A 24,226-nucleotide genomic window follows, 5' to 3' on the forward strand; every position below is an offset into this window, starting at 1 on the left:
GGTTTGTGCCAAAATATTTTATTGCTGCAGCGTCACCCCAACTCCACCCAATCATGGGAGGTTAGGATGGTGGGGAGATGTCTCCAGGTCTCACAGCATCTTCTCAAACAGGGCGATGGCTTCATCTACCTTCTTCAGTTCTGCCTCTGTCTGCTGGAGCTGGGGAGGGGAAGGGGAAAGAGCAATGGGTGAAAGCCCCAAGAACCAAAGGAGATTTCCCTGGTCTCCAAAATGCAGGCAAACCCCCTAGCCCTGGGAGGATTCAGGGAGAAGCTGAAGAGAAAATAAAAACACCAAGAGAAATAGTACAGGGACCAAACCTTGTACTCATGTTCCCAGCAGCTTGGGCTTTCCCATGATTAATTTCCTGTCCCTTTTTTTAGGTCTAACCCCAATTATTGATCTCTGTGGAGCCTCACCTGCTATCCTGTCCCAGTTTTCTCTTCACTGTCCCCTACACCCTCCCCACCCCCCACAGCTCTCAGAGATAGCTCCTTGAAGGAAAAAAGTAGGACTTCCAACCTCACCACTTCCCTCCATATCAGACACAATCTGTTCAGGTGCATATCATGCCTTTAATACATCTGCATAAGGGAAGCCACCTGAGTCAGGGGGGCCCAAGTGACTGGGAACTGGGGTTTCTCGTGGGAAGATAGAGATAGGTGCCTCCCCTATGTTCCACAGACAGGGACTGCCTTCTTTTCTTTCTGCTTTCTGTTTATATTACCTCCCCAAGTAGATTATCATCGTCCAAAGGGTACCCATGCAGAGAAGCTAAGGTATCCTGCTCTCCCCAGCCCCACGGTGTAGGTCAGCACCCTCATAACTCCTACCAAGTCTCTCATATCCCAATGTTGGGCCTCCTTTAGAAACAGAGACACAGCACTGGGCTAACTCTGTCAGTGTTGGCTTCCCTGTAACCTTGATGAAGTGCTGAGCCTTCAGGTTCCTTATCCATAAAGCCAGCATAGTTCTTTGAACTTAACTTCCCAGAGGGCTGAGTTGTAGAAAGGGGACTTACTACTATTGTTGTTGAAATATTTTCCTTGTCTAGACATATTTCCTCATCTATAACGTGAGGGATCCTTTCTAGAGCAGATCTTTTACTGTATGTATTAGATGTTAGTGCAAGAGCCCAGGCAGGAAGAGAAGGTCTAGAAACCTCCTAGGACTGTCCTCAGGACACTAGATCAAGGTTGGGAAGACAATCTTCCCAGTTCTCTTACAGTTACTGGCAGTAAAAAAATCCCTTAGGAACTGAAAAGGAGCTATGTGTTTGCTTATGTTACAGGAAAGATGGGAAAAACTTTGGAAACTGCATCCTTATTCTACTATGGGCCCTGAAGGGGAGAGACTTGAGTACAAAAATAGGTGTTGGTAGCTAGGAGGTAGCAGACAGGCCAAGAATAGGGCCAGGGGCCTTTTACCAAGAGGGAATCTAAGATAAATGGCCTTGAACCCTGAAGTGGGGATTAATGTGGGGTGGAAAAGTGCCACCAAAGACCCACACACCTTAGCCTCCTCAGACTCCTGGACTTGGGAGGGAACCTTGGTGGCATAGTCGGGAACAGCCCGACGCTCCCGAAGCCTTTGGGCCTGACGTTCAGCTTCCCCTCGTTTGGCCCGAAGCTTTGCCAACTCTCGGGTGGGATCCACCAGCCCCTGAAGTTGCAGGTGGACAGAGCATCGGTCAGAGGCCAGGCCCACGGCACAGCCTTGTGGGGCAGGGGACCCAGGAAGAAGGACATTCACAGCCCCAGTGTTGGAGAGAGCTTGCACATAGCCTGACACTGCAGAAGCCTGTGTTCCTGTTGCTTCATCTGCCACTTCCAGGAAACCTGTGATGGGAGAAAGAGGGAAGAGGTGAGGCCAGATACTTGCACATTTAGTCAGAGGGACATGAGCAGGAGCTGGCAGAGGGACCAAGAAAGGATGCCTCAGGGGTTGGACACCCTAAAGTAGTAGGGAGCACTACTAGTAGATGAGATGGGTACCAGGGGCCCTAGAAGTGACAGAGGTGGAGGAAAATATGTTGGGTCTCTCACACTCAGGCTGGCTCCGGGTGAGGTTGTAATCAGCTCGGAGAGAACGCACAGCCCGAGTAATGCTGAGTGCCAGCTCGAAGGCAGCCTCAGCCTCAGGATCCTTCCAGGAAAGCTATAAGGGAAAAAATATTCATGAGACAGAAAATAGAAGATAAGCCTTCAGCTCTCCATGACAGATCCCCTTCATGCTCCCACACCAGGCTCCCAACTCCCTCTCGGGCTCTGGAGTCAGTTTGAACCTCATCAGGCTCTGGGTAGGGGGTGACACAGAGGCTGGGTGGTGCCTGGGGCCCCCGGCGGGGCAGCCGCTGATACAACTCCTCAGTCACAAAGGGCATGAAGGGCGAGAGGAGTCTCAGGCCCACATCCAGGCAAGTGTAGAGGGTCTGCCGGGCACTCTCTGCTGCAACTTGGTCCTTCCCAGAGAGCACAGGTTTCAGGCACTCCTGGGGAACAAAATTGACCAATGAGAGCCTGTCAGATTTGGAAGGATCTCAGAGATTACCTAGTCAAGCATTTTCACTTTAAATATGAGAAATTAGGGACAGTTAGTTGGCTCAGTGGATAGAGAGCCAAGTCTAGAGATGGGAGGTCCTAGGTTCAATGTGGTCACAGACACTTCCTAGCAGCGTGACCCTGGGCAAAGTAACCCCATCTAGCCCTTACTGTTCTGGTTTAGAAACAATACTTAGTATTCATTCTAAGATGGAAAGTATAAGAATGGTCAGAGTTTTAAATAAGTAAGAGAAACTTGAATAATAGTGAGAGGAAGGGATTTCTCGAGGTTCATGGTGAGCTATGTCTCCTGATATGCAGGCTCTTCCTATCACATACTATGTCACACATGTCACCTGTGAAACCCTGAGCTCCCAAATAAGCCTCCAAGAACAATGAAGATGTCTTGGTGAGAGCCAGTTATAGCTTTCCTTCACCTGGGATCCCAATTTAGCATTGGTCCAGTCCAAAACCCCTTTTCTCTCTTGTCCCCTCTTCCCTTAACCACCTCTAACTGTTTTTTTAAATCCTCACCTTCCATCTTAGAATCAATACTTCTGTATTAGTTACAAGGCAGAACAATAAGGACTGGGCAATTGGGGTAAGTGACTTGCCCAGAGTCACCCAGCTTGGTGGAAGTATCTGAATCCAGATTTGAACCCAGGATCTCTGCCTCTACCCTGAGCCACCTAGTTGTTCCCTGTCCTTTTACTTTTGTAGGTCTAGGTACCAGGGAAAGATACCTTCTGAGGTCTGATGAGGCCTGGAACACCCCCAAATGGTGTTCTGGGAGGTAACACATCCCACTCTCCCAATCAAGATACATCCCAGAACCCCATCCTTACCAGGTAGACATTACAGAGGTCATAGAGCCAAAAGCTGTACTGGGCAGTGGTGATGGTAGGGAAGTCATAGGCCTGGAAACCCTGATGGCTCAGCCCTACAGCTTCACTCAGACGGCTCCTGATCCAGCGGTCAGCCAAGCTCTCTTGACTGCTGGCCTGCATGGAGTGATGGTGGGGAGTTGAGCAGAAAGAATGCCGGTCTCAGGGACAGAGAAAGTGTCAGAACAGTACATGCATTGGGCTGCTAGCACCTGCTAAAACTGCTATATTTGGGGTCAATCCTTCACAGAACCTCATCCCATTTAATTCTGGCCTATAGAAGATTCTACCTAGTTTGAGGTAAGGAACCACATAGACTCATAGAATCTTAAGGAATTGGTTTCAGTGGTTTAAGGTGAGTTGAAAGATTAGCTCATGAGCAGTCTGGCTGTCCTGTATTCTTGTTTTCAGAAACCCCAACACACCCAAGTATGACCTAGTATGGATTCAGCTTTATTTGAGGAGAGCCCCCTGAGGTCCCTTACTTGGGGAGTAGGTGAGGGCACAAATCCATCTCCCAGTGCCCTAAGGGCAAACTTGGTGGCATTCCAGAGCTTGTTACAGAAATGACGATATCCAAGGATTCGGTTCACATCCAGGTTAATGTCCCGGCCTGGGGAGACAGAAAAGAATGAGCAAAGGAGAAATTGGGATTCGGTGCTCCCCCCCCCCCAAGGTTTTCTGTCCATCATCCCCCACCCCCACTGCTAGGGCCCCAGAGAAGACTGCAGGAGGTCCACGGGCAAACCTAAATCACATTCTGGGAGGGCAGGGAGGGCTGGCCAGGTTGGTGAGGTCATACCCTGAGAAGTGTAAGCACAAAGTCCAAATCTGAGAGCATCTGTGCCGCACTCAGGGATTCCATTGGGAAAATCAGCCTTCTACAACGGGAGATCAGATTGTCAAGAGAGAACGGATATCCTCCTGCAAAAAGCTCTCATTTCTTCTTCTATCTCAAAGTGATTATAGATTCAGAGAGGAAAGGAAAACTGGCCTTCACTGTGCCTCACCCTGGACCCTCTATCTTTAACTGCCCCTCAATTCTGCAATGTCCCTCCATCTCAGAGCATCACTTCAAAATTTCAATTTAAATAGCACCTACACTAAGTCTTTTCTGATTTCCTCTCCCAAATACCTTGTCTTTTATTCTGTGATATTGATTTGTATTCTCATCTATGTAACGGCTATCTACCTGATTGGAAGGTAAGCTCCTTAGACAGGGATTGTTTGACTTTTTGTATCTGTATCACCAATGTCCACCCAGTACACAGTAGGTATGACTGGATGGCTGACTAGAGGCTATCTAGTCCATCCCCTTCATTTCCTAGAGGTTACATGACTTGTGCTCTTGTTCATAAGGCCAGTAAATATTTACATGGAGTTTGTCATTATCTGTTTCTTTTAGCCACAAGAGCCAACATGCAGGAAGGGCCCATAGACATAAGGGGGTTTATCCAAAGATAAAAGGCAGAGGCTGAGTCTCATTCCATTGAATGATCAGTACCCAACCCCTTTAGATTCCAAAGTCAGCACTCTATAGATCCAGTATAACACTCTCCTTCTTCTACCCCTTTTTTCCTCCTAGGGTTTAATACTCTCAAGTTCCTTCCCCATTTCTACTCCCTAACCCTTTGTTTCCTGTATCTCCTCAGAAGATTACAGATATATCCATCCCCACCCCACTCCCAAATTTTTCAGCAGGCACATGCTCTCTTCCCCATCCTCTAAGACCCCATACCTGCCCTTCCTTGGCTTTCTCCATTTCACTGGGGTCAAGATTGCTGTTCAGTAACTGGTCATGAAGTCCCTAGGTAGAGATGACAGAGAGTGATCAAAGAAACTTGGCACAGAGGGTACAGGAATTCCCTAGAATAGGGATCTTAACCTATCATTTGTCATTGATTCCTCTGGCAGTCTGGTGAAGCTTATGGACCCCTTCTCAGAATAGTTTTTAAATAAAATTAAAAAAAAAAAATAAAATACCTACAGGGCAACTAGGTGGCTCAGTGGTTTGATAGCCAGGTCCAGAGACAGGAGGTCCTGGGTTCAAAACTGGCCTCAAGACACTTCCTAGTTGTGTGATGCTGGGAAAGTCACTTAAACCCTGCTGCCCCACAATATTGGTTCTAAGACAGAAGGTAAGGGTTTTAAAAAAAAATAGCCAGTATACTACAAGGAGACAAATGAAACTGAAATGCAGTTATCTATCTATATGTATGTGCATATACACAGACACACATCTACTTATTTAGGTACTAGCCAACTAGTTAAACCAATTCAGACTCTAAATTGAGAGATTTTTCCCTAGGTTCTCTAAAATCCTATGCACTCCATTTTCCAGGCCCTTAAATCCTACCTGCAGGGAGAGCCCACTGATGACATCCAGGGGGTCAATGACATTGCCAAGTGATTTACTCATTTTCCGTCCATGGGCATCTCTGACGAGGGCATGAAGATAAACCTGTGGGGACATTGGAAAAGGGTAAGAGAAGGGAGGTAGTAAGGAGTCCCTTGAGTCAGATGGCTTTTTTCTTCCTACTCCTAACAGTCTTAAAGGATAGAAACACTCTACCCCCATGATCCTTGACTCAGTTCTCCATGCAGCCTAGCTTACTTCTCCATAAGCTTCTGGTAGTCTACTCTCTGGCTTAACCTTCAGACCCCATCCTTTCCCAAGAATCAGGTAGATGGTTTGGAGATTCTGGGGGTCATGGTGCCAAGTGTCCCAATGGAAGTCCTCGAAGCAGATGTCAAACATTTTAGAAATATCCTTTGTGGAATGGTATTTGTGGGGGAGAAGGGTAATGCTGGCACTGAGGGTTAACCTAGGTTAAAGATGGAACTCCCTAGTGGTGGGCAGAGTTGGGGGAGGTGGGGGGGTAGGGTGGGGGGTAAGGGACCTAGTGCCAGAAGCTCCAATTTAACCTAGAAAAGACTCATTGTTCCTACCTCTTTGAAGGGCAGCTTCCCTGTTAGCTTCAGACCTAGCATCACCATGCGGGCTACCCAGAAGAATAAGATGTCATGTCCTGTCTCTAGCAGGGTTCCTGGGTAGAAAATACTCAGGTCCTCTGTCTGAAGGGAAGGTAGAACACAACAGGGTCCAAGGTTTCTGAGGTGCAAAGGTCAAGGACAAAGACATCTGGTTCCCCTGTCTATTTCCCTCATAACCAGTACCTACCCTTCCATTCTTACCAACCTATGCCCCAACTTTTCAAGTCCCAAGTTCCTTTTACCAGAAGCCACTATTTTCCCCTATAAGTCCTTTGGGGCCATGTTTCAGACCTTAATTTTCCATACCTGGTTGGGCCATCCTAATATGGAAAAAGGAAAGAGGCCAGAGGAGAACCATGTGTCTAAGACATCCTCATCTGGAAAGAAGAAATCAAGGTCAATAATCAAACTAGAAAAAGGAAGTCTGGCTCTACCATAGTCCTCCCCTTCAGGATCCCCCGTATTCCCCCTTACCCTGTGAGAGGCTAATTTTGTCTGGGGGCACTCCAAACTCCTTGGCTGCCTTCTCCCTTGCCTCCTCCTCGTTTCGGCCACTCACCCAATACCGACCATCAGGATCCTAGCCCCAGAGTAAGAAGAAATGTTACTCTGATACTCTCAGTACCTGACTTTCCTTAGATGATACTCATTCTCCATTCCTTCACTGGAATGTGGGAAACTGCCCTGCCCCAGCTATGGGAACCCCAGACTTCATCCCATCTCCCTCCCCCATGTTTTCATTCTCCTCAAGGACCTTGAAATATAGATTTTTGTTTCCCTAATTCTTCTCCCAAAAGGATCCGTTTCCACTTTGTCAGCTCCCCTTCGACTTCCCTCCCCCTTGCTTGTCTCCTCCCCACCCCCAGAATCTAGAAGGCTGTCTCTGGGTACATATGTCAGAATCTAGTTCCCTAGTCTCAGACTTTCCTTGCCCAAAAAATTCTTCCCTCTCCTCTCCCTCAAGAAACCCCAAGTCCAAGTCTTTCACCTCCCCAGGGGGCACTGCAGGGTCATTAACAGTGACAAAGTAGGCTGGAATTCGGTGACCCCACCATAGCTGCCGGGAGATACACCAGTCTCTGTGGAGAGAAAGAGGGAAGGAGGGAGAAAGTGCAGTCAGAAGGAGGGGCTCCTTTCCTGACTAAATCTTTTCCCCTTCCCCTCCTCTAGTTCTCCCTCGCACAAACCTGATGTTGTCCATCCAGATATGCCATATTTTCTGATGGACCTCAGGCAGTATCTTAAGGTCACCTCGTGTTACAGCTGCACTGGCTGCCTGGGCCATCTCCCCACATCTCACATACCACTGGGGCTTAAGGAGGGGTTCAACTACATCCTTGGATCGGCTACAGAAAGGAGATAAATGCCACATGAGGAGAGATCCTTTTTCCTGGAGATCTGCCCTTCCTTTCCCAACCTCTAGCTGAAAGCTTCTCTCTTACTTGCACAAAGGTACCACCATTGGATTGTCCTTCACTTCCCGGAACAGTCCCTTGTCTTTTAGGGCTGCTAACACTGCCTTCCTTGCCTCAAACCGAGGCAGGCCCTACAAGGGGGGAGAAAGGTCACATTCAGGAGTCCTAGGAGGAGGCACCCCTTCCACAGCCCACAGGGTTCTAACAGCCCTCATCCCCAAACTTAACCTTCCTTTATGTCTAGCCACACACTTAGGGGGCTTTCTTCTCTTCTCCCTTTCTCCCTATGGTTCCTACTCTGTTAAGACTTGCCACCCTACCCCCAGTCATGCCACTCCTCAACCTTCCTCACCAGAAAGGGAGGAGGAACATTAATGAGGTTGCCTCGATGGTCCATGATGCTCACTGCCTCAAGTTTGTGCCTTTGACCAACCTCATAGTCATTCTGATCATGGGCTGGTGTGATTTTTACAGCACCTAGTGACAGGGGAAAACATTGGCATCACTGGATCAGTTGCCAAGAATCAGAGGGTCCTAGTCCCAAACAATTGTAGCTACCCGTACTCTCAGAAGAGACACTGAAAGAAGAGCCTTCTACAAATCTCCATGAAAGCTCCTGCTCTAAACAAATCTATTTTCTCTATTCTCTGGAGAAACAGGGAATGGAGGAATATCATGGGTGCCCATTCCCTTAATCCACAAACATATATTACACATTAGAATCAGTAATGTATATTCGTTACAAAGCAGGAGTGATAATACCCAAAACACATAAAGAAGGCCTTCTATCACCCTTGTTGCTGAAGAAGATTGGAGAAAAAACCATCTATTCCTCCCTAGTTCTCCCCAAACTTACCAGTGCCAAACTCCATGTCCACAAACTCATCAAAGATAATAGGAAGGCTTCGAAGGAGGAATGGGTGCATAACACTCTTTCCCCGGAGGTGCTGAGAGCCAAGGGAGCAGGAGAGAAAAGATCAGCAATACCACCCAGGCTTGGTCCCAAGGTCCCTCCAGCCCAGAAGCCTGAGGGGGAGTCCAAGAGAACATAGGTATCCCTCTCTAATGTAGGCCTCAGACTGGGACTGTCCCTAAATCCCCAAAGGACTTCTAGAGAATGGATCTATATCCTTAGTCAACATTCTCAGCCTTTTTCATGTCTAGGGAAAATTCTACTCTGTCCATCTTTCTTAGAACCTCCTCCAGGTCTGTCTTGGGTCCACTGAGAAGTAAGCAGCTTTGGGTTTTATGTGAATCTTCTCCTCTGAACTCCTCCTACCCACAGCTCCCTCTTCTTGAGATAAATTCATTCCAATTGCTTCTGAAGAACAGGGATTATTGTGCTTCTACCTTGTTCAGGTGGCCTAGCTAACACAGAGGTTGCACTTAATAGAGAAGTTAGGAGTGAGTTGGTGAGAAAATCTGCCCTTTACCTGGTATCTAGGATCATTAGGGTGTACTGCCACAGCTACATCTCCCAACATAGTCTCAATACGAGTAGTTGCTACCACGACCTCCTCATTGCTCTCTGGAAAAAGAAGATGAAGGAAGATTTAGGCTCTGCATTTTATGTTGGGACAGAGAACCCTGGTGTTCCTGGACCCTACCTGAATCTTCTATCTTGTAGGCAAAAGAAACAATGACCCCAAATTCCACCTTCTCCTCATAGCCTGGGACAGAAAGCAGGGTTCGGCCTGACAGCTCCTTCTTATCTACCTGTAGAAAAACCAGGGTAAAGATGGGAGCAATTAGAAAAGTAGCTTGACATAATAGGAAATTGACTGAATGGACAAATGAGGGCAATGAAAGGGAGCCAGGAGCTAGCCTGGAGAGAATCAGAAATCTTCCTGGGAATACCACGCACTTCAATGTCAGAGATAGCAGAGTTGAGACTACAGGACCAGTTGACGAGGCGGGTACTCCGATAAATGACACCATCATTATGGAGGCGGACAAAAGCTTCTGTCACAGCTGCTGAGAGTTTCTAGAAAAGGATGAAATGGGAACACAAGAATTAAGGAGAAGAATCCTTTCCTTCTAGGGAGAAGGTGAGGGAGGGAACCCTGTAGAAGGGAAAAAGAAAACTCTGTTGGGGATCTGGCTACTCCCACATATGCTTAGAGTTGACGTCTTCTTTACTTTATGGGCAATGGATTTCAGCTTTACTCTGGGACACAAATCACCTATCCCCATCTGTAAGGCTACAACAAGAATGGCTAGAATGAGAGAAGTGTGTATTTCCTAGAGCAGCAATGATTCTATCTGCACATAACAGTGCAATACTGTTTAAAGAATACATTTGATGTCTTAGGGACACTGAGGAGCCCAGCCTGACAAGAAAAGGTACTGAGACCTGGAACCAGGAGACATGAGTGGATTCCTGACTTTGCCCTTCTTTGGGCCATGAACAAATTTCATTTAATCTCCCTGAGCCTTAGTTTCTTCATCTGTAAAATGTGGGGATTGGATAAAATGGCCAGTAAGATCCCTTCCAGTTCTAAATCTATGATCCTGTAATTTCTCTGGGCTTCAATTTCCTCATATATCAAATGAAGCAGGTAGACCAGATGATCTCTGAGTTCTCTTCCAATTCTAAATTTTACAATCCCAGGAGGAATGGAAGACAAAGGCAGGTCCTTGAAAACCAGGCAGAAGAGTCTGGACTTGATGCTACTGCCAAAAAAAAAAAAAAACCCAACCCATGAAAAAAGGCAAATCTGGGGAAACCCCTAGAGTACCATGGTGCTGTGGGAGAACCCAGATTGCAGTCGTTTTGACCATGATTAAAGACACTTTGTTATAAAGACCTTGTGTTATTGTTATTTATTTATTCATTTTAAAAAGAAATATCTTTATAGGCTAACATTGCACTGTCCCTTACTATTTCCACTGTACCTGCAGGCTCCTTCAGGAAACCCCATGAATAAGAATACAAGAGGTTGTATCTAATAAATAATACCTATGGGTAGATGGGTTGGTTGGCAAGAGACTGTGCCTTTTCCTTGGTATCGGGGATCATTAGGGTGCACAGCCACAGCTACATGTCCCAACATGGTTGCCACTGCCACCACCTCCCCTTACCGTGGGTTCTTTGTAAGATCCTTAAAAGCAGGGATAGTATCTCCATTTTTCTCTCCCTGCAGTTAGCTCACAGTGCTGAAGGCAACAGAAAGCAGGACTGAACATAATTAAGGACTGAATGATACACTAATGATGCTGTTGGGTTATCAAACCTAGGGAATTCTTAGTTCCTGATCCTAATCCTCCAGGGACAACCTCTATACTCACAGGGTCCATGGTGAAACAAGCTCGATCCCAGTCCAAGGAGCCCCCAAGCTTCTTTAGCTGATGGTAAATTCTGTCTCCCTTCCTAGGAATAAATGAAGAAAAAAGCTTTGGAAAAAAGGTTGGTCACTGCCCCACCTTAATTCTTGATAAATCCTCATGTCTTCTCTGGCTGCAGAGAACTAACATATTCTCTCTCCCTCTCTCTCTGTCTCTCATACACATTTTCTCTCTCTCCATCTCTCTTCCTCTCTCCTGCCTTCTCTCTCTCCTTTTCATTCTCCCTGTCTCTCTCTCAAACTTTTTCTCTCCACCTCTCTCCCTCTCTATCTCTCACCTCCTTCTCTCTCTCTCTCTCTCTCTCTCTCTCTCTCTCTCTCTCTCACACACACACACACACACACACACACAAACACACATTTTCTCTCTCTTTCCCCCTCCCACATGCCTCTCCATTCTCCATCATGAAATCAATAACAACCTAGTCCCCATATCATTGACTTGAAGTAGGGAGAACTCAGGTCATCAAAGTTCTTCTATGGAAAGAATATGGAGGCTGATACTCCTCCCTGACCCTGACACTCCATCTGTGCAAAGAAATGGATGAGTGTTGTGCACTCACTCATTTTTCCATTTCCAGACCTCTCGAAGGAAGGCCTCTCTACCAAGCTGGTGGCGGCTCATCCCACGTTCCCGCCATAGCTTCTTCTCTACTACCACCTGTGTGGCGATACCAGCATGGTCACAGCCTGGATTCCACAAAGTTGTCTCTCCTCTCATTCGGTGCCTAGAAGAGTTAGGGTAGAATGTGGGATGTGATGTTTTAGCAATTGTATGGCCTCATTAAGAATGAAAAGAATCAAGAGTCCAATAAAGAAACTTGGTAATATTGACAAGGCAGGGAAGCCCAGAAATAGAAGGCAAGTGGACCAAATAGAAAAAAAAGGGAATCAGAGGTTGAAGGAATGGCCAGACTGTATCAATACCTGTCACAGAAGGGACCCTCTAAACTACTAAGAAAACAAAGAAGCCTATTATAAAGATCCCCAAGGCTATTCCAAGAGGCATAAATTAGAACTAAATTATAAGATCAACAAGGGAAGGAAAAGGAGACAATGGACAAAGAAAGAGTCTTTGGAGGTAAGAGAAGGGACTCACCATCGGGTCAGTGAGTCCTGGATGGCATTAGTGAGGGCATGACCAAGGTGCAGGGATCCTGTCACGTTGGGAGGAGGTATGCACATCATGAAGGTACCCCGAGGATTAGGCTCCGTCAGACTAGCACGCTAAGGGGGATAGGAAGGGATATGCTACCTTCAGATTTTCTAGCCTTCCTAGGCTCTGGCTATCCCCCAGCTAATACTCACCTTTTTGATCCCAATATCTAACCCCACAGCCCTCTGTTCTCTCTTGGCCTTCCATTTTAGCCCACATTCCTCTGAAGGAAACAATATTCAGCCATATGCTTACCCCATACTCTGGTTTGAAGAATCCTTTATTCTCCCACCATGAGTACCATGCAGCCTCAACATACTGGGGGCTATAGGAGTCAGGCATGGGGCCACTGACATCTAAGGGGGAAGAAGAGAGTCAGAAAGGTCACAGAGCAACAGGGGATAGTGATAAGGATAGGGATAAAGGATGAAACTCTTCTGATTTCAGTGCTATAGGAACACTCTCCTACTAGCAATGCAAGTCAGCAGCCTCTCTGCAACGTATAGGCTTATGAGAGCTGCCTAGAGCAGCAATAGGTAAAATGCCTGGCCCAGGATCATGTACCCAGTATGTGTCCAGGGCAGGCCTTGAATCCAGTCTTCCTGAATCTGAGTCCAACTGTCTCTACACTATGACATGCTACTTCTCTTTATCCCCAGATAAAAGGCATATAGTAAAAGAGAGATATTAGTTTAGGAGTCACAGGGAAGGACAGCATCAAAAAGATCAAGCAGGGATGTTGCTATGTCTTTCTCCTCCCCCTGCTCAATACCTTTCTTCTCCCCTGGTGGGGTGGGGATGTCATAAGTTATGACCCCAGGGTCCCGTTTCTCTTTCTTCTCAATTTTCAGCTTTTTCTGTATGGAAAAGAAAAGATGATTTAGACTCTGTCTCAGGGCACCCTCCCCTCCCCCACCTCCATCTTCTACCTCCTTTTCTCCCAACTCCTCACCTCCCCAGGGGGTGGCTGATGTAGCTGGTTCTTTTGCTTCTGTTGAAATTTCTCTAGTTTCTCCCGCTTCTTTGCTTCCTTTTTCAGCTGGGCTGCAGTCTTGGGGGGCCCAGAAGCCTCAGTGCCTGAGAAAAGGGTTCAACCCTCTGAGAGCCTCTACCGAAAGTAGCTTCTTATTTCAGAAAATGTCAGCTTATTATAGTGATGGCGAATCTATCGCATGGGTGCCAAGGATGGCATACAGAGTGCTTGCTCTCTGTGGACACTCAGCCACCCTACTCCCCACTCCAGGGTTCATTACTAAAAAGGCAGAGCTGCTCCCCTCCCCCTCTCCATTATGCCTGATGACATTTTTTTCACGCCCAGCAGTCCAATTGGAGTACACAAGGGGTAAGGTGAGTGGCTCACAGGTGGCAGAGCTAGAGGGGAGTAGAGTCCTCAGGTCCCTCCCCTCCCCCTCTCTACACAAGCTGAGGACATTCCAATGCCAGTAGCCCAATGGGACTGCATCCTCCCTCCCAAGTGGTCTAGGGGGTTGAGACAGGGGCAGGGCTTGGCACTCTGACTCTAAAAGGTTCACAGTCAGTGGCCTAATACCATCTTGATCATCACTTCCTCCTCTATGCCTTGACTATTTCACCTCTTGCTCAATCACTGACCTTGAATCTTTTTTTTAAATCTTTACTTTCTATCTTAGTATCAATTCTAAGACAGAAGAATGGCAAAGGTGAGGCAATTAGGGTTAAGTGACCTGCCCAGTGTCTCACAGGAAATGTGTGAATCCAGATTTGAACACAGATCTTTCTGACTCCAGGCCTGGTGCTATCTACTAAGTCACTTGGATGCCCTTATCCATGAATTTTCACACCACTTCTCTCCTCCCTGAATCTTTACACGACTTCTCTCCTCATCCTCTGCAGGGGTCCCCAAACTGTGGCCCCCTGAGGTCATTTATCTGACCCCCCACTGTACTTCCAGAAGGGGCACCACTTTCATTGGTGATCAGTGGTCATTGGCGAATGCATCCTGTGCTCCTGGAGTACTATATGTGGTGGCACTGCAAAGCGTGGTGTCGCTCAGGTATAGTACTACTTCCAGTGACTTAATCCTTTGTGTGGCACCTTATTCGGAGAGTAATTGAATGAGAAACGAGGCGCCATGCAAAGGATTATGTGGCTGCACAATGGCGTCAGCATGGTGAATGGTGATCTGGAGGAAGGGAATTCCGTACTGTGTATACTGCTGCCAGTGATGGGCCTGTGCAAGGTTTGACAGGCCCATCGAAGCCAGCGCTGTAGCCTCCGCTATCCCAGACAGCAATATACAGTGTCACAGGCCCAGAACCACCTCCAGTAGTGTGCACAGGGATTTGTTCATAGTTTTTTTTATAGTTTGGCCCTCCAATGGTCTGAGGGACAGTGAACTAGACCCCTGTGTAAAAAAGTTTGGGGACCCCAGCTTTAGAGCTCCAGTTCTCTACAATTCCTTTCCCATTTATAAATCAAAGATAGAAAGTGAGCTTTATAGAAGATGGGAACTGGGTATCCTTGAGAAAGCTACATAGAATAGTAGAGAGAACAACAGATTTTGAATCATAGGGCTTTTACTTAATCTCAATCGGCCTAAGTTTCCTCACTTGTAAAATGAGTTAGGCTAAATAGCTTCCAAGATCCTTTCTAACTCTAAATATGATTCTATGATTCTTTGCTCTACTTGGCTTCTCCCTCTGCTATCCTTACCTGGTTGCTGTGGGATAGGCCGTATCCCTGAGCACAGGGACACTTCCCCTAACACAGCTCGAAATTCTGGTTGCTGGACACATGTCATGAACCAGCGGCTCACATTACCCCAAGCCCATCGAGCAGGAGGGTCTAGAACCTAGGTAGGAAAAGGTATAGAGGGATGGATGAAAGAAGGTACAGCATACCCCTCTACTCAGACTACACAGAAATTCCCCTCCTTAGTCTCTATCCACTGCTCTGACACTTGATTTTTTTATTCCACTCCCTCCTAAGTCTGGTTCCTCCCTTTCAACCATTCCTTTTCCTTGGCCCACCCCAGGGCGGCTTACATAGCGGAATGGAAGTAGAAGGGCTGTAACAGCTGCCAGGTCAGCCAAAGTGGGGGCTTCCCCTGCCAAGTAGGTATGCAATCTCAGTCTCTCCTCCAATGGGCCCAGTGCCCGTCCTAGGGCTCCCAAAGCTGCCTGAGAAGAAGAAACAAACAGGAGGTGAAAAGGGAGGTAGTCAAAAGAAATTTGAGTTCAAATCCCATTCAGAATACCTCAAGACCACTGTTCAGTCTGGTGACTTTTTAGTCTCATCCAACTCTTCATGACCTCATTTGGGTTTGGTTTTCTTGGCAAAGATATTATTAATGATTTGCCATTTCTTTCTTTAGCTCATCTGACAGATGAGGCAACTGAGGCAAACAGGGTTAAGTGACTTGTCCAGGGTCAAATAGCTAATAAGTGAGACCTGATTTGAACTCAGGAAGAGCAAACTTCTTGACTTCAGGTCCAGCACTCTATCTACCCCAAGTACTCAATCCATTGCACCATGTAGCTATCCTCTTGACCACAGGCAAGTCATTAGCTGCTTTAATGTTTACTCTAGGTAAAATGGGCCTAATAATAGATTAAAGTACCTAGCTTACAACACTGTTGTGAAAACCAACTGAGATAATGTGAAATGTTGAAACACTGAAATGCCACAATAAGCTATTATTATTTTCCTTCTCTCCTCCAAGGATTCACCCCCATTTTAGTCTCTGCTATTAATTCCTTTCTTAATGCTCTCCAGAAATCACTTTTCTAATTTCTCATTCTGATCTTGGTACCTCCTCCCCATTTAATTTTTCTTTTCTCCATAACTCCCTCATCACTTAGTCTCTCCCCTCATTCTTCAAATTAAGGTTTACTCATGATTTTCAATTTGTCTGTCCTCTTTTGTCTAATTCTAAAATTCCATTAACAAGCCACAATAATAGTAACTATGACTAAAAGTTTGTTCAACTGCGTTAGTGTATGGAATTTCTACACCAGGCGTATCTGGCCCAAATGAAATCATAAGTCTTGGCAAAAAAAAATTGTTTTTATGGTTTCTATTTGTAGAAGATTTTGAGGCTTATAAAGCAAGTTTGTACATATGTGTGTGCACACATACACATAAATGTAATATCCTTTGGGCCTCAAAATAATCCTATAAATCCTCTATAAGTACCACCACTTGAATAATCTCTGTCTCAGAAAGGTGAGATAATGTTTGAGGTCACACCATTATCTTACCCTGAGCAGGGAGAAATGGCAGTTCTGGGACTCCCTAAATCTTCCAATTCCAAATCCAGCATTCTTTTCACTCCACTTGACTTACCATCTCCTGTTCTTTCCATGACCCACCTCTAGTTCTTTAAATTTTCTTATTTCCCTATCATATCCCCAATTTCCTCCCATGATCCCTCTTCACCTGAGGATCTTGAGTTGGATTCCGAAGTCCTAAAGCAGGCAGTGTGGCCCCACAGGCAGCAGGCACAAGCTCTCCATCAGCATAGCTGACCCACTGCTGGACAAGAGTAGCTCCCCGGCTCCCTCCAGGACCTCCCATCCCTGCAGGCCACAGCAGCTGAGCAACAGCTGCTGCTCCCCACACTCTTAGGCCCCCTGGTCCTTGTTCTAGGACTGGCAGACGAGGTGGGGGGATGCAACTTCCACTGGTAGGGGGTGGCTGGAGGCAAACCCGAGGAGGGGGCCCTCCCCACCCAGGGCCAGGGCCAGATTCTCCATATCGAGCAGCAATAAGGGCCCGGAGGCTAGGGAAGGCATCAGGGTGAGGAGAGACATATAGGATGGACATCGTCCCTGTATGTGGCAGGATCCTCTGCCACACTAGGAGAGACCTGGGAAAAGATAAAGAAATAAGACTTAAGGGGAGGGCAGAATACAAGGGGATTTCAAAGAAAACAGAATGGAGACCTACCAAGTAAATGCCAGACAAAACTAAGCCTAAAGGCTATCCTACTCAGCAGACCTTATTGCCAACTTCCCATCTCGTACAGATAAATGAAAAAGAAAAAGGATGTGATATTGGAGGAGGTGCAGATAATGAAACAGTAGGCATGAGGGGGGGAAAAACCGGTTTTGACTAAAGATTCTGAGTGTCAGATATCAAGGATCCATCCTATCCTATACTTCCTTATGGGTCCCAACTGCCCCTAGTAATAGAGATGGTGATGTTGGAAGAAGAGACTTAAATCCCATCTCTGTATTACCTTGACAGAGAAAGGTTTAGAGGGGAAAGGATGGATAATAAGTCTTTGTGATGAACACAAAATGAAGTGGGGTGAGGGTAGGAGTCAGGATGGTGATCACTTCTCTGGAGGAACCAAGTGTTGGGAAATTGGGACTATTTAGCGTCCAGGCAACGAAGGGAGGAGGGGAGGAGGAGAGGAGGGGAGGAGGGGAGACTATTCGGCGATAATATGGTCATCAGTTGGGTCAGGGATAAGGGAAAGAAGGGGATGACAACTTCATCTCTGGACCATGGGGAGGGTGGGCAAGGGGATGAGGGTGGATGGGTGCGCAGGGTGGCCCACAACTTCCCAGCTGTCTAGGCTGGAGAAGGGCCTTAGGAGAAAGGAAGCGGCTGACCATGAGCTTCAGGGATGGTAGAGCCGTACCCTGTGGGGGCGCGGCGGCAATAGCCCGGGGTCCTCCCCGGCTACTAGGGAACACCAGCTCCGGCCCAAGCAGCGACTTCCTCCACGTGTCTCGTCGCCTTTGTGACAGACCAGCACTTCCGGAATCTTTGGAGGACCCCTGGGTTCATAGCTGTTTGATCTGGTGCCTGATGGAAAAGAGAACAAAGATCCTGGTAGGATGGGGATGGGGATGGGGCAGGGATGGCGGTGGTGAATAGGACTGGTGCCTAGAAGGGGACCCGACCCACGTTGGGGTGCTCGGGGATTGTTTGAGGCAGAGGTAGGGGAGTGGGACGGGCGTCGGGTCCTGAGGGTGAGGCTCGGGATCCGGCGGCCTCCAGAACAGCACAAGCCTCAAGGTGTTGGAGGGGGTGGGGCGCTCATTCAACAATCGCCGGAGGCTGGGGCTTAGACCTGCCCTTGTGTTTCGTGAGTCCCTCTTTCAGCCAGAGTTGTGGGCCTTTGTCTAGGTCGACCCCCTGGACCTACACCAGCCCCCTGGCCTATAGTATACCCTCCTACGGGGGCAGGTTTTGGATTTCCTGGTCGCACAACTGGACTCCCACTATAGGGAGAATTATTAAGTAAAGCTCAAGCAGATAAATCAACAAGAATTCATTAAGTGCCTGACATGAGACACTTTAGGTATACAAATAAAAAATGAGAGCAGAGTACAGAGAGACAAACAAAAAAGAAGATATTATATACAAAATAAGTGTACAGCGATGAGGGAGTGGAGGAGGCCTGGGATGGGAGTAGCACTACTGGAGAATCAGAGAGGTCTCTTGAAGGAGGCAGTACTTGAGCTGAGAGACTTGAAGGGAGTTTGATGGAATCGAGAAAGGAGGTCATCTCTACCAGGATGCGGGGCATCTAGTGCAAAAGTATTGAGTAGCTCAAGGAGGGAGTGACCCAGGAATGTCACCTAGGACAGTTTTGACTGAAATGCTGAGTGCACGGGTGTGGAAATAATGTGTTATCAGCATGGCAGAAAGGAGTTGTTACCAGATCGTGGAAGGCTTTAAATACAGAGAAAGAATTTTCTCCTACAGTTGTTGGGGAAGACATTGATTTCTTGAGCACCCACTTAACATATGATCCTTTGGAGTTTTCAGTTTGACAGCTGTGTGGAAGATATACTGAAGTGAGACTGTATATCAGGGCCAATTAGGCTATTGGAATTGTCCAGATTTTAAAAAGACTGGCTGTCTGAAAGGGGAGGGTCAAGAAGCATTTATTAAGGGACAGGTAGGTGGTTCAATGGATAGAAAGCTAAGTCAGGAGAAAAGTGCATGTAAAATCCTCTACTACTCTCTTTTTATGAGTATAATAGTATTAGTCTTTATGATAACACAGGTAATAGTTTGCTTCATATGAATTATAAACATTAGCTTAAGAAAATACAGTTTAAGGGTGGTATCAAATCTTGCTGATAAGCTTTTTGACATTAAACCCAAAAGTTCCAAACAAGCCCACCATCTCCTGTTGCAAGATCCTAAGACAGGAGGTAGAGGGGCTGCTCTTGGGTCCAAATGTATCTCTGGTACAAATGCCGGTCATGTCATCCATCTAACTGTTGTCAGCAGATAATAATAGCCATAAAGTTATCACCTATGGTGATTTAAAAAAATACTTATTCAATATGACTTATTCAGCACTTGCAAAATCTATCCATGTAAAAAATTTTATATTCAAGTCTGCCTTTTAAGACAGATTGCTATGTATAATTTGGCCTTTTTAGGCCATCTCCTGAGGCTCAGGGTCTCTGGTTCTGATCTTGACCAGGGTCTGGCTTGATTGGGAGACTGGCCTCCTCTCAATAAACCTATTATTTAGCTAAGTTTTGTAATAGTGTGATAAATTTTCACCACAAAGGTGATCCTGGGTTCAAATGTGGCCTCAAATATTTCCTAGTTGTATGACCCTGGGCAAGTCACTTAACACCAATCACCTAGCCCTTACAACTCTTCTGCCTTGGAAATGATACTAAAGTATCTTTTTTTTTTAAAGCATCTACCATTTGTACTTGGCTAAGGTCTAGGGATACAAAGGAAGGCAAAGTCATTGTTCTCAAGAAGCTGTCTTGGGGGTGAAGAGGAAGACTACAGGCAAATCTCAGAGAAAGGTACTTGAGAAGCCTAAGGAAAGGTTTCTTGCAGATGATGGGACTTTAGCTAAGGCTTGAAAGAAAGAGAAGCTAAGAGGCAAAGATTAGCAAGAAAAGAGTGCATGGGAGACAACCAGACAAATGCCAAGAGTTGGGAGATGGAGTGTTATATTCAGAACAGAAAAAAAGCCTTCATCGTGGATCACAGAGTTTAGTTGTTTTTCAGTTGTGTCCAACACTACAATCCCTTTTGAGGTTTCCTTGGCAAAGATATTGGAATGGTTTGCCATTTCTTTCTCCAGTTAATTTTACAGATGAGGAAACTGAGGCAAATAAGATTAAGTGACTTCCCCAGGGTCAGACAACTAGGAAGTATCTGAGGCTGGATTTAAACTCTTCTTGACTCCAGGCCCATGTTGTCAACTTGAAAAAACGCAGAACTATTAAATAGTCAAAAATCACTCTTTAATCAAGGGAAAAGGGTTTAGCGCTACTAATGCGACAACAGAGCTGTTTCCCAAGACTGCACAGAGTCAAGACGCCCTGGTCACTAGCCCCTGGGAGTGCCAAGGACTCAGGATGGACTCCAAGGAACAAAAGAACTTGGGGAACCTATATACCACTCTAGATGACCTGGGGGCTTTAGGATTAGAGGGACAGTTGATTGACTTTACTATGGTGAGAAAGGAAAATGAGGAGTTCCAGACAGGAATAAGAGTGAGGGGCTGGTGCCCTCAAATGGACACAAAAGGGAAAGACCAAACCCAGGGCTGGGCCACCTTGGTAATGGACATTAGCCTAGGGGAAGAAACCATTGGGACAAAAGGGATGCTTAATATTGGATGGGATTAGCTGTTTGCACCCAAACTACCAGGAAGTTCACTGTCTGGTGAAGAGGGACCTTCCCTCAGGGGGAAACCTCTCCTGTGACAAGGTCAAAACCTGAGGTTTCTATACTCAAACTAAATAAACTGGGGATCTCTATATTTCCATGTTGACAATGTCAACTGGGTTTTTAGGAACTCCAAGTTTGCCCCTGTCCCTTGGGGAAAATACCGTAAGTGGAATCCCAGACTGACCTTTGTGAACTTGAAAATCTGGAAACCCCAATTTTGTAGCAGCTTAATGTAGGGTTTCAGTTATAAACGAATCATTAATGTATTAAAGATGTATTCAAAAGCTGACTCTAATGAGCAAAGTGCTAATGGACCAGACTTATGGATATATTTCTAATATTTCACATGATTGATTTCTGAATCCTTAAATTGGTTGGGTCTTAAATTTTGTGAAACTTAGAAATTAAACTTCAACTTTTATCTGCAATTTGTAAGCTAGCTGACTAGTTCTAAAATTGCTTTGTAATGTCAAAGACTTACATTTGCATCTGGATAAGCTGGTGCCAGAAAGGAAAAGGGTTCTGTCCCAGATACCTGGTGATCTATTGTGTTATCATCTGCTCTTTTGACTTTGACATTAACTTGTTAAAACTTCTGATGTGCTGACTGTTTTTGATTGACATTCTGCAACCTCCATTCCTACAGTCCTCAATAAAATCAGTTCAGCTCAGTCAAGCTCTCTCTCTCTGACCATCTAAGGAGGAAGAGCCGACTGCTGACATAGCAAGACCACACTAAAGTTTTGTCCTTTTGTTCCTTTTCTCTCTTTCTACTCCTTCTATGGCTTACTTTCTCTAGCCTGTAAGTTTAACCCATAACTTTCCAGCTTCTAGCTTCCCTCCACCGGTGATTCAAACCCACTTGAGAATTATATGCAGAGCTGTATCTCTACACTTGAAATCTAGAGACCCCAAATTTGCCTGTTCCCTTGAGAATTCTCTGGGAGGTTTCTGACTTAGCCATTTCAGATTGAATAATAGACTTTAAGGATTTAGAGGTTCTAGTTAGTGGAACTAGCAGACCCTTTTGTCCTGGTAATTTCTCCCTTTGTGTTAAAGCCCTTTCCCAGGAAGCTGAGCCCTTGGTGAACTCTTTATTATCTATTGTAAAGCATCAGCCTCTCCCTGATAATCCTGTGTTGGATTTCTCATTTCCTTCTAGCCATTGTAAAGCCAATCAATTATACATCCTAGTCCTTAGTTCCCCAAAGGTATATAAGTCCCCAAGTTCTATTGTTCTTTGGGGAATCATTTAGAGGGTGATTCTCTCAGAGACAGTCCCCAGCGTTTGACTGCTTGGCTCTGTGTGGTGGCTGTGGTTATTTTTATTTATTTATTTTTTAAAAACCCTTACTTTCTTCTTGGAATCAATACTGTGTATTGGTTCTGTATTTTAATAAAAATCCAAGATTTCAAAATTTTGTTCAAGAAAGATCTTCAAGGAAGAAGCTTGCTAACTCCTAAATCCAGAGAACGCACTATTGCAGAAAGATGCCAGAAAACCTACACTACATCAAGATCAAGAATGAACTTTGGGTATGGTTGATTGAACTGAAGTTTGATTGAACATTTATTGTAAATGTACACTTTTATGCCAAAGGGGACTGCCCCTAATTTGGCTTTTTGTCAGTGTGCCTAGCAAAACATTGATTTTGCTTTCTCTCTTTTCTATTCCTCCCTAACTATTGTAATTTTCTCTTAGAAATTGAATATTGTATACATCTGTAGTTAGAAGTATTTTAGGACTACAAGTTGATTATGTTAAATGATCAATGGGAAGACTAGTCTCCCAATGATCATGAGGGGGATTGTGAAGATTTGATTTACCTACCTCCTGATTGTAACAATGGAGATACTTGCTCTGACAGAATCAGGAATGTCTTGTGAACTTTACATAAGTCAAGCTAAGCCACCATTGGTACAGATAAGATGCAGGAAAGTGATGTAAAACCATCTATATAGGGTGCATCACTTCCTTTCTTTAGTCTCTTTCCCCGGAGAGATGGTTCTGGCTGGTAACTTCCTATGAGTAGGCCTGGGTGCCAGCTTGATCCTAGAACTTGAGCCTGGAGGAACTCCCTCAGACAGCTTGAGACAGTCACATGGTGAGTGATAAGACTGACTCCTTTTTCCTCGACTCAGGGGAGGTCCCCTTGGCCAAGGCCTTGACTTCCTGCCTGGCTCAGCCTCAGCTGGAGCAGTTAAATTAACTCTTTCCTCTCTCTCTCTCTCTCTCTCTCTCTTTCTTAATTTCTTTCCTCTATATTAATTAAAATCACCATAATTTCCAGCTGACTTAGGTATTTTATTATTTGGGATATCCCATGGCAACCAATAACTAAATATATTTAGGTCACAACGCTAAAATTATCCTTACAGTTCTAAGGCAGAAGAGTGGTAAGGGCTAGGCCAGTGATGGGCAAACTTTTGAGCTTGGTGTGTCAAGATTCACCAAAAAACCCAGCATAACTCAGTTGATGTGTCACTTCGAGAAAAAAACCCATAATTTCATGATATTTATAGTTTAAACAACAAAAATGTATAATTGTAATATATAACTGTATTTAATAAACCAAAAACTAATTACTAATTTACCTGCTTAGTGACTTCTTTGTTCATCAGTCTGTTTGTTAGTCTTGATATTACTTAACTTGTGTGGGGTGCCATGAACTAAGATAAGTGAGGGGGGAGGGGGAATTCTTTAACTAACCTTCCTATTAGTGACTTTTTTATTGCTGAATTTCATTGACTAAATCTTCAATTGAAGGATAGGATTTTGTACACTTCAAGTCCAAGCAAGCCCTACTAACTTCATCTGTCAATCTGTTTCTTTTATTGGTTTTGATATTACTTAATGCTGAGAATAAGGTCTCACAAAAGTACATAGAGGAAAAATTGTGAGTACACCATTGCTATATTTTTGAGGGTGTCTGGTAATGGGTTCCAGGCACACCTTCATTGCACCTGGGCTGGAGCCCTGCCCAGTCTTCCACCAGTCCAAACTTGCCCTGTCCCTCCCCAGCCACTGGAGAGGGTGGGGTAGGGTGGGGCCACCCATCAGCCTGGTGCCAGAGTGCTCCTACTCCCTGCACCAGCGGGAGCCCCACGTGCCCCAGCAGCCTGGTGCTTATTCACCTGCTGTCCCCTCCTTCCCCTTCAGCCAGTGGGTAGAGCATCCCCCCCCCCAGGCGTGCTGAATCCACATGAGGCCACATGTCCTTGAAAATGGCTACCCATGTCAGTG

The 24,226-nt window shown here is 45.7% G+C and overlaps 1 protein-coding gene across 3 annotated transcripts; it reads right to left on the reverse strand.

The window, feature by feature from the left end:
- Nucleotides 1-2: 2 nt before the first annotated feature.
- VARS1 (valyl-tRNA synthetase 1) lies at nt 3-23,567 on the reverse strand. 3 transcript variants are annotated; one of them, XM_007483565.3, is made up of 30 exons: nt 17,960-23,567; nt 16,750-17,179; nt 15,357-15,491; nt 15,025-15,163; nt 13,286-13,410; nt 13,106-13,190; nt 12,589-12,689; nt 12,277-12,404; nt 11,741-11,905; nt 11,122-11,203; nt 9,698-9,817; nt 9,441-9,549; nt 9,267-9,361; nt 8,690-8,780; nt 8,186-8,310; nt 7,861-7,964; nt 7,606-7,764; nt 7,407-7,497; nt 6,893-6,998; nt 6,725-6,795; nt 6,374-6,499; nt 5,781-5,885; nt 5,163-5,231; nt 4,227-4,305; nt 3,910-4,037; nt 3,386-3,541; nt 2,285-2,491; nt 2,046-2,157; nt 1,513-1,838; nt 3-159 (listed from the first exon to the last, which is right to left on the reverse strand). In XM_007483565.3, exons 2-30 carry the CDS (start codon nt 17,134-17,136, stop codon nt 91-93), a joined length of 3,795 nt encoding a protein of 1,264 aa, XP_007483627.1. In that variant the 5' UTR covers nt 17,137-17,179; nt 17,960-23,567; the 3' UTR covers nt 3-90. The 3 variants fall into 3 exon arrangements, with proteins under 3 accessions (XP_007483627.1, XP_016286449.1, XP_001368890.1); XM_016430963.2 differs by having other exon boundaries at nt 17,931-23,567; XM_001368853.4 differs by lacking the exon at nt 17,960-23,567 and adding an exon at nt 17,260-17,837.
- Nucleotides 23,568-24,226: the final 659 nt, after the last annotated feature.

This window comes from Monodelphis domestica, chromosome 2 (assembly GCF_027887165.1).
Source record: "Monodelphis domestica isolate mMonDom1 chromosome 2, mMonDom1.pri, whole genome shotgun sequence".
Taxonomy (NCBI): domain Eukaryota; kingdom Metazoa; phylum Chordata; class Mammalia; order Didelphimorphia; family Didelphidae; genus Monodelphis; species Monodelphis domestica.